The 17,026-nt window shown below is 23.6% G+C and overlaps 2 protein-coding genes across 2 annotated transcripts in view; one reads left to right on the forward strand and one right to left on the reverse strand.

The window, feature by feature from the left end:
* Positions 1-103: 103 nt before the first annotated feature.
* LOC122504659 (cell division control protein 45 homolog) lies at positions 104-12,782 on the forward strand. Its single transcript, XM_043615853.1, has 9 exons — positions 104-285; positions 942-1,094; positions 2,904-3,110; positions 3,221-3,418; positions 3,661-3,893; positions 4,025-4,361; positions 8,634-9,028; positions 9,143-9,219; positions 11,621-12,782. Exons 1-9 carry the CDS (start codon positions 235-237, stop codon positions 11,683-11,685), a joined length of 1,716 nt encoding a protein of 571 aa, XP_043471788.1. The 5' UTR covers positions 104-234; the 3' UTR covers positions 11,686-12,782.
* Positions 12,783-12,888: 106 nt separating this feature from the next.
* The window catches only part of LOC122504662 (nucleoredoxin-like), a 106,981-nt gene continuing 102,843 nt past the window's right edge, over positions 12,889-17,026 (reverse strand). Inside the window, exons 4-7 of the mRNA XM_043615857.1 lie at positions 15,878-16,073; positions 14,472-14,562; positions 14,099-14,235; positions 12,889-13,285 (exon numbers count right to left, since the gene is read on the reverse strand). Of these exons, the coding sequence (XP_043471792.1) occupies positions 13,058-13,285; positions 14,099-14,235; positions 14,472-14,562; positions 15,878-16,073 (652 nt within the window). The 3' untranslated portion in view covers positions 12,889-13,057. The remainder of the gene's footprint in view (positions 13,286-14,098; positions 14,236-14,471; positions 14,563-15,877; positions 16,074-17,026) is intronic.

The raw sequence follows: 17,026 nt of genomic DNA on the forward strand, positions 1-17,026 counted from the left end.
GCTCATTGGCCTGTTTAGTCCCCGCTCAAATTTAAAAGTGACCAATGAGCGCACTAATTTTTATGAAGGCGGAGTAGAAGATCAAACCCACCTAACCTAAAATCTGCTGTTTACTACAAGTTCGCTATTTCGGCGCCAACGGAAGTTGTTGTCCTTTATTATCGTAAAAATAACACTTTTATTGTTGAAAAAAAGTGAGAAAACTAAGTTTATATGACGTGAATAAAGTACATCATGTTCGTTACCGATCTTCCGAATGATTTTTACAAAGTAGTACGAGGAAATGTAAGTAATAGTACTCGAATTTTTGGTGTTTTTCAAGAGGGTGTTTGGCTAGGTTAAGTATAACGGTTATTGACATCATCCCTTTAACTATTCCTAAAGGGATGAGAAATTCTTAATTATAAATTATAATCATCTGCATTGTTTAGTTATAATTACTAAATTCTATTTTACTGAAACTTATGTCTACAATTTCATAAAATCGTCAATAGTATTCTGCTTTAAAACTTCTTTTTATCGCAAATCTCATGAGGTGAGAAAGGTCATAAACTAATGCTAATGAAATGTTTTCTTTAAATTTTTAATTCTGACATTAAATCGGAAGAAAAGTTTTAATTTAAACACTGCTTTTAAATAGAATTGAATGCTAGATTAGTATTTGGTTGTAAAATAAAGTTTGCAACTAATAAACTTCCTTTTATTGGAAATCGATTTCAGTGTTGGTATTAATTTTCCATTGATTGAAATGATTAAAGTTGAATAATTTGATTAGAGTAATTATTAATTACTTAATTATAATTAAATCATTAATTATTTAAATTAGAAATTTGCGAGATTTTCGTTCCAGTAAATTTGTATTTGCAAATAAATATTTTCAGCTCTTGAAATTTGTATATTATAAAAGAATTTCACTATTTATTTTATTATATTTATTTCAGCGGTGCCTCCTTTTAGTGAACTTTGACGTGGATGCAATTTGCGCTTCTAGAATTTTGCAATCTCTCTTTAAAAATGATAATGCAGTGTATACTTTGGTCCCAGTGCAAGGAGTTGATGATTTGGTGCAGGCCTATGCGGAAAACTGGGAAGAGGTATTTACAAAACAAATTTTTTATTACGAAAAATTAAAACTATAAAAATATACATAAATATTTGAAATGATTTAGTTTCTTTATTCAAAAAGAAGTGAGTGAAATTGTATATTTGAAATTTTATAATTATAAACAAAATTTTTATCTTTGAGAAGATTTTTTAGATTTGTGACACTAAAAGCTACTTTTTTCTTTTTTTTAAATTTATACTGCTTTAAATAATAAATAATAAATAATTCAATTATTTTACATATCTACGATTATTTAATAAAATTCCCCAAAAGAATTGAATTATTTAAAAGAATCTTAATAAAATTCTTTATTTATTTATTTATCATACATTTCTTCGTAAACATTCAATTATTTTCATAAATATGTAATAAAATTTTTACACGAATTCATTTATGTATTTAAAATATTATTATTTTCAATAAAATTTTAATTAAATTCGTCGAAAAAAATTTGTAAGAATTCAATTATTCAAATAAATAATAAAATTCTTCGCTGGATTCAATTATTTTGAATAAAGTTTTAATAAACTTCTTTGCAGAAATTTAATTATTTTTATTTTTATAGATAATAAAATAGATATTATTATTATTATTATTATTATTATTATTATTATTATTATTATTATTATTAATAAATTAGATAATTTTCTAAATAAATCAGTTAAAATGACTAAAATATGAGTAATTTTTCACTGATTGAACAATTAAAAAATTATTGGAAATTTCTCTTTCCAGCATTTAAGAATATCAGTTATTTTTTAACTTTCAAATCAGTAAAAAATGACAAATATTACAATTATTTTTAACTGATCTTAAATGAAATTTCACTGATTAAAATCGCGAGAATAGAGTCACTGAAAATCAGACAAATTTCACTGATTTAGTTTTAAAGAGTTGTGTTTTTGAATCAATTTATATTATTGACAATAAATTTTATTTAACAATACATATTACATATATGAAAATGATGTTCTGCAAACAGTGAAATTGTGATTTACAACCGGGAAAAATAGCTAATCAAATTTATGTGACAAGAAATTAAAAATGCGTTAGGAACATTTTAAAGGAATGGTTATAATGTAATTTTAATTGATTTTTAATTTAAAAACTGTACCATTGGTCCCTTTCAATGTGAAAAATTTGTGGGCGGTAACGCCACCGTCGCGCCCCTATACTTGACCCTTCCTATGGGTTAATTTTTGACCTGAATGACATTTTGTCACTCTTATTTTTGCTACTTTTCTGAATGTACTGAACATATCACAGAAGCTGTTTACCTTTTCCAGAAAAGGCTAATTACATGGCTTAAAACAAAGAATAGTTCAGATGAATTAAACAAAATTTATTATTTCTCCGAGGGTGCAGCATCGCAGTAAAAAAATAAAAAAAATAGTTTTCAATAGTTTTCGAAATAAAAATTCTCAAAAAAAAGTCATTTTTTTCAGTTTCCAATTTTTCAAATCTAAATATATTGCGAAAAAAATTTTTTTTTGCAAAACTGTTTGGCACAGTTATTTAGTACCCCAAGTACTACAAGATTACAAACTTTAAGAAAAATCAGTGATCCACCAATTGCTTTTCGTATGGAACTGCCCTACTGTTTACTACTTTAAAAAAAAAAAAAATAATTAAAAAAATATTTAAAAAAATTTAAATTTAAATTTAAAATTATAAAAATTAATTATTGAGTGCAAAGCCTGAAAATATAATAATTCCTTTTGAATATTTTTCTGATCCTCACGGAGTGAAATTATATTTTACACATTTGGAATTAATTCGATCTTCATTTTCATTTTAGACGACTTATGTAATTTTAATTAATTGTGGAGGATGCGTGGATATAACGCAACTATTGCAACCAGATGAGCGTATAATATTTTTTATAATCGACAGTCACAGACCTTATGACACGGATAATATTTATTCGGAGAGTCAAATTAGAATACTTGGTAATCCAGAGGCTGAAGAGTCAATTCCTGAATACAATGATATTTATAGGGATGATGTGAGTCTTGAAGACAATTTTTAACATTTTTCTTTTTTTTGTTTCTAATTTATATTATTGGTAATTAAAAGAAAAAATTTCGATAATAATTGGAATTTTTTGTCATTTAGTCTGATGAAGAGGATTTAGTTCCAACTGATGATGAGGAAGGAGGCGATGAAGAAGATGGAGCCGTTGAATCAAATCAAGCTAAACGAAGACGACTGAATGAGGAGATAATATTAAAAAGAAGGGAAATGAGAAAATGGGAGGAAAATCGAGAAACGATTTTGTTTAATTATAAACAATACAGCTATTTCAGCAAATCCGTGAGTTATAATTTTTGAAATAATTGTTATATTTTGAAAAGAAATTAAGAATAAAATTTCCTCTAATTTCTATTTCTACTTGTTTTTCTAATTCATTATTCAAATTTTTCTTTTATTTGTTATTCTGTTAACTTATTTTATTTTCTATTTTTCTATTCAAATGTTAACTTATTTGTTAAAAATTTGTTATTTCTATTTTTTTCCAACATATTAAAAATCTATTGGCGATTTTTTTTTTGCAGAGTGCGGTGCAAATTTTCGAAATGACATGGAAAATGTCAAGAGACACTTTGGATATGGCGTGGTGGGCAATAATTGGAGCCACAGAACAATCTATTCTTAATAAAATTGAAAATCAGAACAGCATTTTAGAGGCAGCTAATTTACAAGGACATGTTTCAAGACTGAGTCACATACGAGGAGTCAATGGAGATAGATTGCAGCAAAGTGCAATAAGAGTCACATACGACAATGAGTATCCTTTCGAATAATGAAAAATTGTGGAGATAACTTTTATACTTTTCAAATTAAGAAACTTTTTTAATTCTAAATAAAATTTTTGTTGGCAATAGTAATTATAAATTTTCCTTAATGATGCGCTTTTAGTCTTCAATTGGCACTTTATAGACACTGGACTGTAGAGGCGAGCTTAAGACATTCAATGACAACGGCCGTTTCGCTACGTCTTTGGTCCATTAAAGGTGAACAGCGTCTCAAGGAATTATTGGCCGAAATGGGTTTACCTCTGGCACAATCAAAGCAACAATTCTCAACCATGGATCTCAATCTTCGTCAGGAATTTAAAGAAATGGTTGAAAAAATATCGGCGAAATATAATATGGACAATGTAAGGGGTACCAGTTTTACTCTTCAATATGGATACAGATTTAAATATTGTGCATCGGACGTCGTTTACGCTATGCTGGCATTGCTCGAGTCAACTGTAAGTCTTTAAATTAAAAATTACTTTTAAATTAGTTTTTAAAAAAGAAACAAGGGTTGACATGCAACCTAGAAAACCTGGAATTGTCAGGAAATTTTATAAACCTTGAAAAAACCTGGAAAAGTCGGGGAATTTTGATCGAAATCCTGGAAAATTGTTGTTTTCTAAAGTTATTGTGTTTATTCTTGAAATCTAATTTTACTTCAATATTTCAAAATTAATTCAATTTTAAAAGAATTGCGATTACAATTTTCATACAGTACCGTCCGCAATTGTCAGTCCACCCATTTTTAAAGGAATGACAAAAATTTTTTAACATAAAATTCATGAAAACTAAAATTTTTTTTGGTTTATATTTTGAAAGACGATAAAATTTTGAAAAGAATAAGACCTTACAGAAGTCATTTGGCCAAAATTTGTAGAAGATATTCCTAAAAATCGTCATTTTCAATGTTTTACAAAAATTTAAATAACTTCTAAAATAATGAACGCTTTTTAATAATCTTAGGCTTATTTTAAAGGTCTTTTTCTACGGAATAAGAATTACTTATAGGCATTAACCTGTCATTTTTAACTTGGAATAAGCATGACGTCAAAATTAGACAAAAAAATTGGAAAAATTTGAAATCAATTTTTTGTACTAAAAACTATTCTAGAACATATATAAAACATGATATGGTGTAGATTTTTCAAGAAAATTTAATAAAAATATATGTTTGAGTTTCAAAAATTATTTTTCTTTTAATAATATTATTTCAAATTTTTTGAATTTTTTTGTCCAACTTTGACGTCATGCTTACTCCAAGTTAAAAATTACAGGTTAATGCCTATAAGTAATTCTTATTCTGTAGAAAATGGTCTTTAAAATAAGCCTAAGATTATTAAAAAGCGTTCATTATTTTAGAAGTTATTCAAATTTTTGTAAAACATTGAAAATGACGATTTTTAAGAATATCTTCTACAAATTTTGGCCAAATGACTTCTGTAAGGTCTTATTCTTTTTAAAATTTTATCGTCTTTCAAAATAAAAAACAAAAAAAATTTTACTTTTTATGAATTTTATGTTAAAAAATTTTTGTCATTCCTTTGAAAATGGGTGGACTGACAATTTCGGACGGTACTGTAAGTAGATGAACTTCAAAAGATTTTGATTTCAAATTTTGTAAAATTTCAATTTTAAATGAATTTAATTATAAATATTAAAAAAAAAACATAGATTTAAAAAAAAATTTTAAACTAAAATTCTTCTAAAATTAGTTAAATACTTCAATATATATTTAATTGATTATTAAAAATAATGGTTTTATAGAAGAATCTTAGTTAAGAACACTAAAACAAATTGAATTTTGAAGCAATTATAAATGATTGCAGAAATTCAATTATTTTTAAAAGTAGTAAAATTCTTCTCAGAAATTCAATTATTTTCAAAAAATTCTAGGCAAAATTTTAATTATTTTCAAAAACTTTTCTCAATTCAATGATTTTTAATATCTACTACTTTTATCAAAATTCCAAAACAAATTTAATTAGTTAAAAAAATTTAAATTTTATTAAGTATTATTTTAATTGTTCTCATAAATAATAAAAATTTCACAGGAATTCAATTATTTACAAATTATTTTCAAATATTATTCAATTATTTTCGTAAATAATAAAATTCAATGCTGAATTTCAATTATTTTTAATACAATTTTAATGGAATTCCTTGAAAAATGTAATTATTCTTAAAAATTTTATTAAAATTTATCAAAGAAATTCAATTATTTTAAAAACCTTTGCTAAAATTTATTTATTAGAATTTAAGTATTATTTTCAATACATTTTTAATAATTTTAATAAAATTCTTCCCAGAAGTCCAATTATGTTTAAAAATTTACAAAAATTCTCGTCAAAATTTCAATTATCTTTATAAATAATAAAATTTTTCTGCGAAATTCAATTATTTTCAAAACTTTTAATAAAATTCTTGGCAGAATTTCAATTATTTTTAATACTATTTTCATCAAATTTCTCGAAAAATGCAATTATTCTTAAAAATTTTATTAAAATTCAGCAATGAAATTCAATTATTTTAAACACTTTGCTACAATTCATTTATTACAATTTAAGTATTATTTTCAATACATTTTTAATTAAATTTCTTTAAAGAATTAAATTATTTTCAAAAATTTTTATGAAATTCTTTGTAACAATTCAATTTTTTCAAAATATTTTAAATAAAATTCTTAGTAGAAATTTAATTAATATAAAAAATTTATCAATATTCAATTATTTTCAATTTCTACTATTTCAATAAAATTTCACAAAATAATTCAATTATATAAAAAGAAATTTTAATAAAATTTGTCTCAAGAATTCAATTATTTTCAAAAGTAATATAATTCTTCGCCAAAATCCAATGATGTTAAAAAATTTACAAAAATTTTTGTCAAAATTTCAATTAACTTAATAAATAATAAAATTTTTCTCCGAAATTCAATTATTTTCAAAACTTTTAATAAAATTCTTGGCAGAATTTCAATTATTTTTAATACCTACAATTTTCATCAAATTTCTCGAAAAATACAATTTTCTTAAAAATTTTAATCAAATTTGTCAAGAGAATTCAATTATTTGAAAATTTGTTGATAAAATTCTTTATGAAAATTCAATTTTAAGAAACATTCAATCGCTTAATAAAATATTTATTTTTATAGTTAAATAATTGAATTCTCGTAGAATTTTGTAATAAATATTGATTTAAAAATGAATTTCAAATTAAAATCTTTGAATATTTGAACTTTTCATACTTTTAATTAAGAATTCTATAGAATTAATTTTTCTCAATAAGTTTAATGGAATTTTTTTAATTATTTGAAGTTTTTAATTTCTAATAATATTTAATTGAAGAATGTCAGAATAATCGAAATTTCGTAAAATTAAATTGTAAACAAAAGAATTTGAAAATTCACAAAGATTTTTTTTTTTAAATTATTTTTAAAAAATTGACTTAAAGAAGAATTTTAGTTGAAAATTTTAATTTTTATTTATAAAAATTTTTTTATGTTATTAAATTTCAAATTATATGTTAATTTCTAAAAAAAAAATTTCAAATTTTTTTATAAACTTCTTAGCAGAATTTCAATTATTTTTAATACAATTTTCATCAACATTCAATTGTTTAATAAAATATTTATTTTTAGGCTGCGTCTACAATAGAAAACAATAATGTGTAATTTGTAGTGTAATGTGTATTGTTTTTGGCATTGACAACTGTCAGGGGCAATTACACTATATATTACACAATTTTCTACACATTATTTTTTCTGTTGTAGACGCAGCCTTATAGTTAAATAATTGTTTTATTGTTTATAATTGTTTTATAGTTAAATAATTAATTCAATTATTTACCAATTTTTTTTAAAGATTTCTTCTAAATAATTCAATTATTTTCATAAATAATAAAATTTTTACAGGGATTCAATGCTGAATTTCAATTATTTTTAATACAATTTTAATGTAATTCCTCGAAAAGTGTATTGTTTAAAAAATTTTTATTAAAATTCGTCGAAAGAATTCAATTATTTAAAAATTTATTGATAAAATTATTTAAATGAGAGTTCAACTTTAAAAAACATTTAATTCTTCAATAAATTATTTATTTTTGTATTTGAATAATTAAATTCTCGTCGAATTTTCTTATAAAAAATTGATTTGAACGATTTGAATATGAATTTGAGTTAACATTTTAGATAATAATTGAATGTTAAATTCTCTAAATTTGAATTAGTAAAAATGTTTTCTAATTTGAATTAGTGACTGACTTTATGCTTTTGAATTAGCAGATTTTACCAATAAATAGTCGTTTCTACTAATTTAATAGTAAAATTTACTAATTCAAAAGCAAAAAGTCAGTCACTAATTCCACTTAGTAAACATTTTTACTAATTCAAATTTATAGAGAAAGTATTAAAGCGTGAATTTTGAGAAATAATTGAATTTTGAAAAGGTTTCAAATTATAATCTTTAAATGTTTGAATTTTTTATACTTTTAACTGAAAATTGTGTAGATTTAATTCTTTTGAAAAAGTTTAAGTAAATTTTTTTTAAGTTATTTGAAGTTTTTATTTTCTAATATATATTTGATTGAAGAATTTCCTAATAATCGATGAAATTTCGTAAAATTAAATTATAAACAAAAGAATTTGAAAATTTTCAAAGAAATTTAGGGAAACAAATTTTCAATAAATTAGTGATAGTTTAATAAAAATTGTTTTTTTTTTTTTGGTATAGGGAAAAAATAGATCGCCACAACATTGTTTTATGGACGCCTCCGATTGTATTTCAAGATTGAAGAAAGATGTACTGGCGAGAGGAATTGAGAAGGCGAAGGAGATGCTGTGTAATATTTACAAAACAGCGCAGGGTGTTTTGGAAATGAAACAAGTGATGAATGCAGGAAGATTTCTTTATGTTGTACTTCCTGGTGGAAATCTTGATAGTCATTTGTTTTCGCATCCTCACGCTCTTATGATGCTCGCGCAATTTGTTTTGCAGGCATATGTTGAAAGTTCGAGAAGTCGACGGGCCCTTGGCTTGCCATTAGTTGCATCTGCTACATATAACACTGAAACAAATATGTGTCTTCTCATTGGGATACCACCAGTTTGCGAGGATCAACCCAGAAGGTATTTTCAATTTAAAATATTAATGCAAATAAAAGAAAAAAAAATTAAAATAATAAAAGAAATAAAATTTTTATTTCCTTTTCTCGGAAAAAGTAATTTTTTTTCTATTTTCAGTTTATTTGGTCTCGCATTCAAAGGAGCGGCAGAAAACACGAATTCGTACCTTGAAGATGATTATTTCGATACTACAAGTAAGTTCTTTTCTTTCATTTCGTTGATAAAAGCAAAAAGTCGATATTTTAGAATTTTATTTAAAATATTTCTCATTTTAGAATTTCATTTGAAATCTTTATTTTAGAATTTTCAGGCCTCGGATATTATGACTTACTAGACTTTTTTCGACTATTTTCAAAATTAAATTTTTGAAATATACAATTAAAAAGATTTTAAATAATTAAAATTTCGTCAAATTTAATTAAAAATAAATCATTTTTTTCAAGTATTATTACAATTTTTGAAAATTAACTTTTAAAGACTTTTAATTGAAAATTTTGGCAATAATTGAATTCTTAAATATTTTAATAAATAATCTTAAAGTGTAAATTCAATAAAAATGAAAATTCATAAAAATTAGGTTCTAAAAATAATATAAAAAAAGTTTTGAAAAAAGTAATTCTCTGAATTATTTCGTTCTAATTTTTTAAAATTCAATTATCTTCAATATTTCCGAAAATTCAAATACATACACAAAATAATAACATTAAAATTTTTTAGAATTACTTTTAACACTAGCAAATAATACACGCGCGGAACGCGGTATTCCATTTATTATTATTTTGTAAATTAAAAAATTTTATATTTTAAAAAATAAACATCAATTATTATTTTTATTAATTGTAAAATTCTTTTCAAGAATTCAATTATTTTTGTAAATAATAAAATTCTTCAATTCAATTATTTTCAATACAATTTTTAAAAAATTTCTACAAAAAAATTCAGTTATATTCAAGATAATTTTAATAAAATTTCTCTAACAGATTCAATCATCTTAAAAAAATTGTAATAAAATTTTTCTAAAGAATTCAATTGTTTTCAAAAGTTTTTAATAAAATTCTTTGTTTTCAATTATATTTAAAAATTTCAATTAAAATTATTTTAAAAAATTACATTATTCTTACGAAATTTAATTAAATTCTTTTAAAAAAATGTAATTATTTACAAAAACTCTAATAAAATTGTTTAAAGGAATTTAATTTTCTGTGAATAGTTTTAATATAAATTAATAGGAAAATTATTAATTATTTTAAAAACTTAAAAGAAAATCTTCATAAAATTCAATTACTTTTATATTTTTCAGTAAAAATTATTTTAAAAAACTTCATTATTTTCAAGAAAATTCAAATAATTTCTTCAAAACAATTCAATTATTTTTAAGAATTAAATTACTTTCAATACAATTTCAATTTCTATTTCAAATTCTATTATTTAAAATAATTGTTGATAAAATTCTTGAAATCGATTCAATTATTTTCAAATTTTTTGATAAATACTTTGCAAGAATTTAATGATTTTCAGTACATTAATTTTAAAATTGAAAACATTTAAAAAGTTCCGAAACAAAAAAGAAAACTGTGAACTTATTACCGGAACACAACGATTATTAATATACATTTTGGAGAAAGTAATCATATTCAAAATTCTTCAATTATTTTCGAAAAATCACAGTACAATATTTATAAAAAATTAATTCTTAGAATTGTTGTATTATAATTTTTAAGATTCAATTACCTTCGAACAAAGTAAATTAAAATTTTTAAAAATTTACTTTTTCAGAATTTTGAAGAAATCATTTATAATTAAAATTCTTCAAAAATTTGGTTAGTTTTTAAAAATTCTTTTAAACTCAATTATTTTTCAAAGATTTTATCAAATTTCAATTATTTTTCAAAGATTTTATTAAATTTAAATTATTTTTTGAGAGATTTTACCAAAATTCAATTTTTTGGACATTTTTTAATTGTATGTAATTGTAAAACTTTTGTCTTGAGAAATTATTTAGAAATATTTTTAAAAAGTTAATTTTAGAAATTTCTTTATTAAATTTTTTGAAAATATTCTACCTTAATATTTTTAAAAAGAAAAAAGGACGGTTTCAATATTATAAAAAAATTGAATTTTTGTATTTAAATAATTGAATTCTCGAAGAACTTTCGGGAAATTATTAAAAATTAATATATAGATAATTGATTTAGAGATGAAGTTTAGTTCAAAATTGTAGAAAATAATTGAATTTTTGGATGGGTTGTAGTTTTAATTTTTAGAAGTTATTCAATTTCAGAAGTTAAAATTTTTTTATTTTTTTTTTCTGTGAAAAAAGAAATAAGAAGTATTTACATATTTATTTATCAAAATTATACAAGTTTTGATTAATTGAATTTAGAAATCAATGGAGAATCAGGGAAATACAAAATAAAATTTTTGTGACAACACTTAATTAAACGACTTTTTCGACTTTATTCTATTTTTAATCGACTAAAGCGACTTTTTTTGCTTATTAAAGTCGATCCAAGGCCTGAATTTTATTTTTTATTTGTATTATTTAAGTATTTTTTAATTATAAGAGAAGATTTTGAATGCTGGTATTTTTTACAGTTGTAAGACTGAAGATTGAACACCGGCCGAAGTTTTTCGACGCTCTGGCAGCGTTGCTCACGTGATAAATAAGTTTTCCTTTTAAGATAAAATAGAGAAGTGTAAGACTTAGCGCCGATTTGTACATACGATACATTTACCTAGGTGTAACTTCTATTTTTGTTAATAACTTATGTGACCGAAAGTGCGTTAATTTTAAAGACACAATTTAGATATTTAATTTCATGTGTCAACGGTTGCATTGACGAATTTTTTTCTCTTAAATTTTCTTTTGTTTTACAATTATAGTGCTCGTAACTTTAAATATTGTCAATGAGACACAAGACTTGTGAAAGAAATTAATTATTGAATTTTACTCAAGGGAAAGAAAATTTTAGTCTTTCTAAAATCATATTTAATAGAAATAAATTTAAAATTCTAAAGTTGTAGGTTGTACTTTAGATTTCTTATTGTAAACTTTACTAAAAATTTTTTTTTTTTGTTTTAACAAAACTTATTTAACTTTTTTCCCGAAATCGTAAAATTTGATTAATCTCTCTCATATTAGAAACATGTAAATATAATTTTTAATGTTTTAAAACCGTCGACGCACTGAGGTTATATGTATATATAGTATAGTTTCCTTTTTTTTTGCAAAAAAAAAGACCTAAAACTAGAATTGGCTAATTAGCATCATAGTTTCCTTTTTATCGAAAATGAAACTAAAAAAACTTATTCATAACAGAGAGAAAAGGTCTTGTGAACTAAAATTATCAGAATAATATTAATATGAAAATTTTGATTTTAACTCTCGTAACGTTCGAATTTTAATTTCTTTTTACAACTCGAAAGAACTTTGACACACGAATGCAAGTCACATAAGAATTAAATTAATTTCGATAATTGCCAATTCTGCCGAGCAGAAAATTTGTTTAGGAAAAAAAAATGTATTTGCGATTATTTCGACGAGAAATTTTTTATATAACGTGACCATTATTTGTAACGAGAAAGAATTTTTTTGACAAACCAAAAAAAAAAAAAATTCTTTTCGAGAACTCCGAAAAACATTATAACTGTAAATAAGTCGAATTAATTTAGTATTAAAATTTAATTTAATTCAGTTCAATAATAATTTTTTGTGAAACAGTAAAACTTGGACAATATAGACAAATTCTGCCATGAATATTGCGAAATCTTTTCAATCTTTTCTAATAATTTTCATCAGGATTTTTTAATTAATTTTCGTTTTTTGCGTTTCTACTCAACATTAATTTATTAAATATTGTTACTATATATATGTTACATGAATGATTAATTATAAAAAAAAAAGATTTTTCGAATCATTTTTTTTATACACGTTTTACAGCGCACATTCAATAATTTCATCACACTTTTTTTTGAGTTCTAGGAAAGGAAAAAAGAGTTTATACTCTTTTTTTTTTCTTTGTGTTGCATTATTTAGTTTGATATTTGTTCGGAACGAGTGGATTTGCGTACGGCGGCAATTTTATTTGTGGGAAGTTTATTATTGCGGTAGCGATCGACAAATTGTTGGACAGAGTCGACAGTGATTTCAGCTCCGTCTTCCATGACGGCGTAAACTCCTCGTGGAATGTCGATTGCCGTGAGCAACGGCACCGCATCATCTAAACCGACAAACTCCCGAAGAATGTCCGATGTTTCGCACTGAAAAATTAAATAATTTTTTTTTTGTTAATCAAAGTTTTAAACAATGAATTTAGAGAAATTGAAATTTAATACTTTTTTTGTTGTCTTTCATTTAATTTAATAATTAACGGTAATTATTAGTTTTTTAATTATAAATTTTCTTTTTTTATTCTCTAAAATTGTAATGTAATAAATAATTCAGTAATTATTTGTCAGAAATTTAACAACTGTCTCCGGTTATTGAATTAATTATTTTGGTAAATTATAATTGTATAGTAATAATTAATTTAACGAGCACAATTTGAGAAATTAATTTAATTGGACAATTTTCTTGAATTGACGTTAAATTATTTATTCGTAATCCGTGAAATATTATCTATTAATTTGTTCGAATGTAAAATTCCGTACGAAAATTCGGATATTAACACAATTTTTGTAAAAAAAAGAATTTAATTAGCCACTTCCGGACAATGGGTATTTTGATCAATACATTCAGAAGGAATTCCAGAGATAATTAGCGTCTGCTAATCAATATGAATTGAATTGATATTCAGGTAATTGGAGATTTGCCACGAAGTTGTCAAGCACCACAGGTATTATTATTAAAATTTATTATTCTAATTAATTTCGATTGTGACATTAATTAACTGTGTTAAAGATTTTTCCAAGTTATTTCCGTAAATTGTGTTTCTTTAATGATTTTCTAATTTTAATGAAACGAATTTATTTTCTTGTTTTCAGATTTTTTATTCTTGTCAGCTGAGGAGAATTTGTAGCTATTTTTTCTTAAGAATAAATTTTCATGTGGAACTTGTAGAAAAATTTACTCACGTCCAGTGCGATAAAAAATTGAAGCATATCGTCCAAATCATCGAAATTCGGATCGTAATCCGGTCTGTCTCTCCTGTAGGCATCTGCGGCCGGTAGTAAAACTGTTTCTCCAAAATGTATTTCACAGTCGTCACCCTCTGAAAGATGAAAAATATTTTATTCGAAATTGGAAGAAAAATGTACCTCGAAAATTTTGGTAAGAGAAGTTTTTTTTATTAGAATTTTTACTTTTAAATAAAATAAAATAAATTAAATTAAATCAATTAAATTATGTAAATTAAATAAATTGATTTAAATACAAATGAATTAAACAAATTAAAATTAAAATCGCTTTGTAAAATAATTAGAATGTGTATTCTTTGATTCAGCTTACCAACAAAGAGAATAATGGCCGGTGCATCGTGCAATGAAGTTGCATACTTTTCCGTTAAAATATTCACTAAACGGCTCGTCCATGGGAAATTCTGAAATTTATGTTAATTTTATTCAAGGAAACTCTTTTCAATAAGATGAGAAATGAGAAAGAACAAATTTGAATAAATCCAACAAGCCAATCAAAAGTATTGCCCATCGAATTGGAAAAATTCCACGAATTCATTCAATTTTAATATTGGAAATGTTAAATCTCTCTGGTTAAATTCAGGTAATTACAGGCTTCGCATTCAATTATTTTCAAAATCTAGTATTTTCATAAAATTTCGTAAAACAATTAAATTATTTTTAAAAAATTGATAAAATTCATCCAAAATTCAATTATTTTCATAAATAATAAAATTTCCACACAAATCCAATTAATTTAAAATTAATAGCATTTTACAGGAATTCAATTATTTTCAAATATTTTAATAAAATTGTTCAGAAAAATCAATTACTTTAAATACAATTTTAATTAAATTTATTTTAAATAATTCAATTATTTTTTCTTTAGATTTTAATAAAATTCTTCCCAAGAATTCAACTATTTACATAAATAATAATTCATCACAAGAATTCAATTATTTTTAAAAAAATTCTAATAAAATCGTTGTCAAGAATTCACTTATTGTCAAAAATTTTAATTGAATTCTTTGTAAAATTTAATTCTTTTTAAAAAACTTTTCGCAGTTCAATGGTTTTTAATATCAACTATTTTCATAAAATTTCCAAACAGAATTCAATTATTTAAAACATTTTTTGTAAAAATCTTCGTAAGAATTCAATTCTTTTCATAAGTAATTAAAATTTTTCAAGAATTCAATTATTTAAATTATAATTTGCATAAAATTAGTGGAAAGAAATGAATTATTTAAAAAAATTTTATAAAATTCTTCGCAAGAATTAAATTATTTTTATAAACATTTAAATTCTTTCATGAATTATAAAATTCGTTGCAGGAATTTAATTTATTAGCAGGATTTGAAAGAATTAAATATTTGTTACTAAAATTAGGAAAAAGTCAGGAAAATAAAATATAGAATGGAATTTTTATCAGTTTTGCGAAGTATCTAAAACGAGTTTTTTTGGTCGTCAAGTTTAATTTTTCGATAGCTACTTTTTTATTTTGAAAGATACTTTTTTAAAATTAATTATCGCGAGTGCGAAGTCTAATTATGGGACAATTTTTGGTCTTTTAAAATTAAATTAAATAATGTTCAAAAATTAAAATTATAGTTTGAGAATTAAACTTGCGTTCAATATGAATTGTTACTAAATAATAATTTGCTTTATTTGTCAAAAAAAAAATATTTTACTGCTAATGAAAATTCTAATGAGTTTTTCTTTTTAGGGGGTAATATTTACCAGCCCCTCGGGATCTTCGAGAAGTTCTGCTCGTCCCTCTAGAGTGATTATGTTATCTCGAGGGTCGAGAATCACCAACGTTGGAATCGCCTGAACGTCCAAGGCCCTCGCTAATTTTTGTCTTCTTTCTTCCTGAGAAAATGGTATTCTCAACCAGGGCATCGATCCCGTGTAAATGTTGTACGATTCCTCGCTTCTGTAAGTGAAAAAAATTCCATTAACTCGACTTTTCAAAATAAAAAATTTAAATTCATTTAGAATAAAATTTATTCGATAAATATAATTATAATTCAAAATTTTGAAATGAGGAAAGTATCAATTTTTCGAATAACGAGGAAATAGAATAGAAAAATATTTTTTTCTTATTCAATGGAAAATTATTGGAAAATATTCTAGTGTCGAGTGTATTTTAAAAAAACCGGCGAGTGTGAAATTATTCGATTAAAATCGCTCGTTTATTTAATTAAAAAAAAGCAGTCGCACAATGTAAAGACTGTATATATCTCTGTCTAGAGTACTTCTTCCTTCGCACCCTCTTGTAATTTTTCTCCTCTTCTTTTTTTGTCTCTCCCTCTTGTTGCTCTTCTTATCCTCTTTGCAAGAGTTTGATGCTCGAACGATAGTCGATCGATTTTCCATAAAGGTTTATGAAAGCCGTCGTGGCACATTGAACCTTTTCTACTTTTTCTCGGTGTTGGTGGGATTTTTTTTATACTTTTTTTTCAGTAACACCTTTTAACACACTCATATATATATTGTTCACTGCCAAGGCAATAATCCGCCTACTCTCCCTTTCTCTCTCTCTCGCTAACATTATCTGGCATCTCGCAATATCAAAGAGGACAGAGTCGTTACTTTACGGTCTAACATTTCATGACCCAAGATCGTAAAGAATTCTTTGTCTCCGCAAAAATATCTGATAAGACATTTTACCCTAATCTCGTTAATTTTTCGACTACTTCCTCCCTTCATTATATTGATGATATTAAATTTAGTACTTTCTTTTTTAAATTAAAATTCGTTTCGAAAAATTTATTTCTCTAGTATTTAAATAATAAATCTGGTTAATTTTGAATTTAATTTAAATTTTGATTCAGGGTTGCTAAGCAATCTGAAAACCTGGAATTGTCAGGAAATTTTATAAACCTT

This window comes from Leptopilina heterotoma, unplaced genomic scaffold (genome assembly GCF_015476425.1).
Source record: "Leptopilina heterotoma isolate Lh14 unplaced genomic scaffold, ASM1547642v1 Lhet_31, whole genome shotgun sequence".
Lineage (NCBI taxonomy): Eukaryota > Metazoa > Arthropoda > Insecta > Hymenoptera > Figitidae > Leptopilina > Leptopilina heterotoma.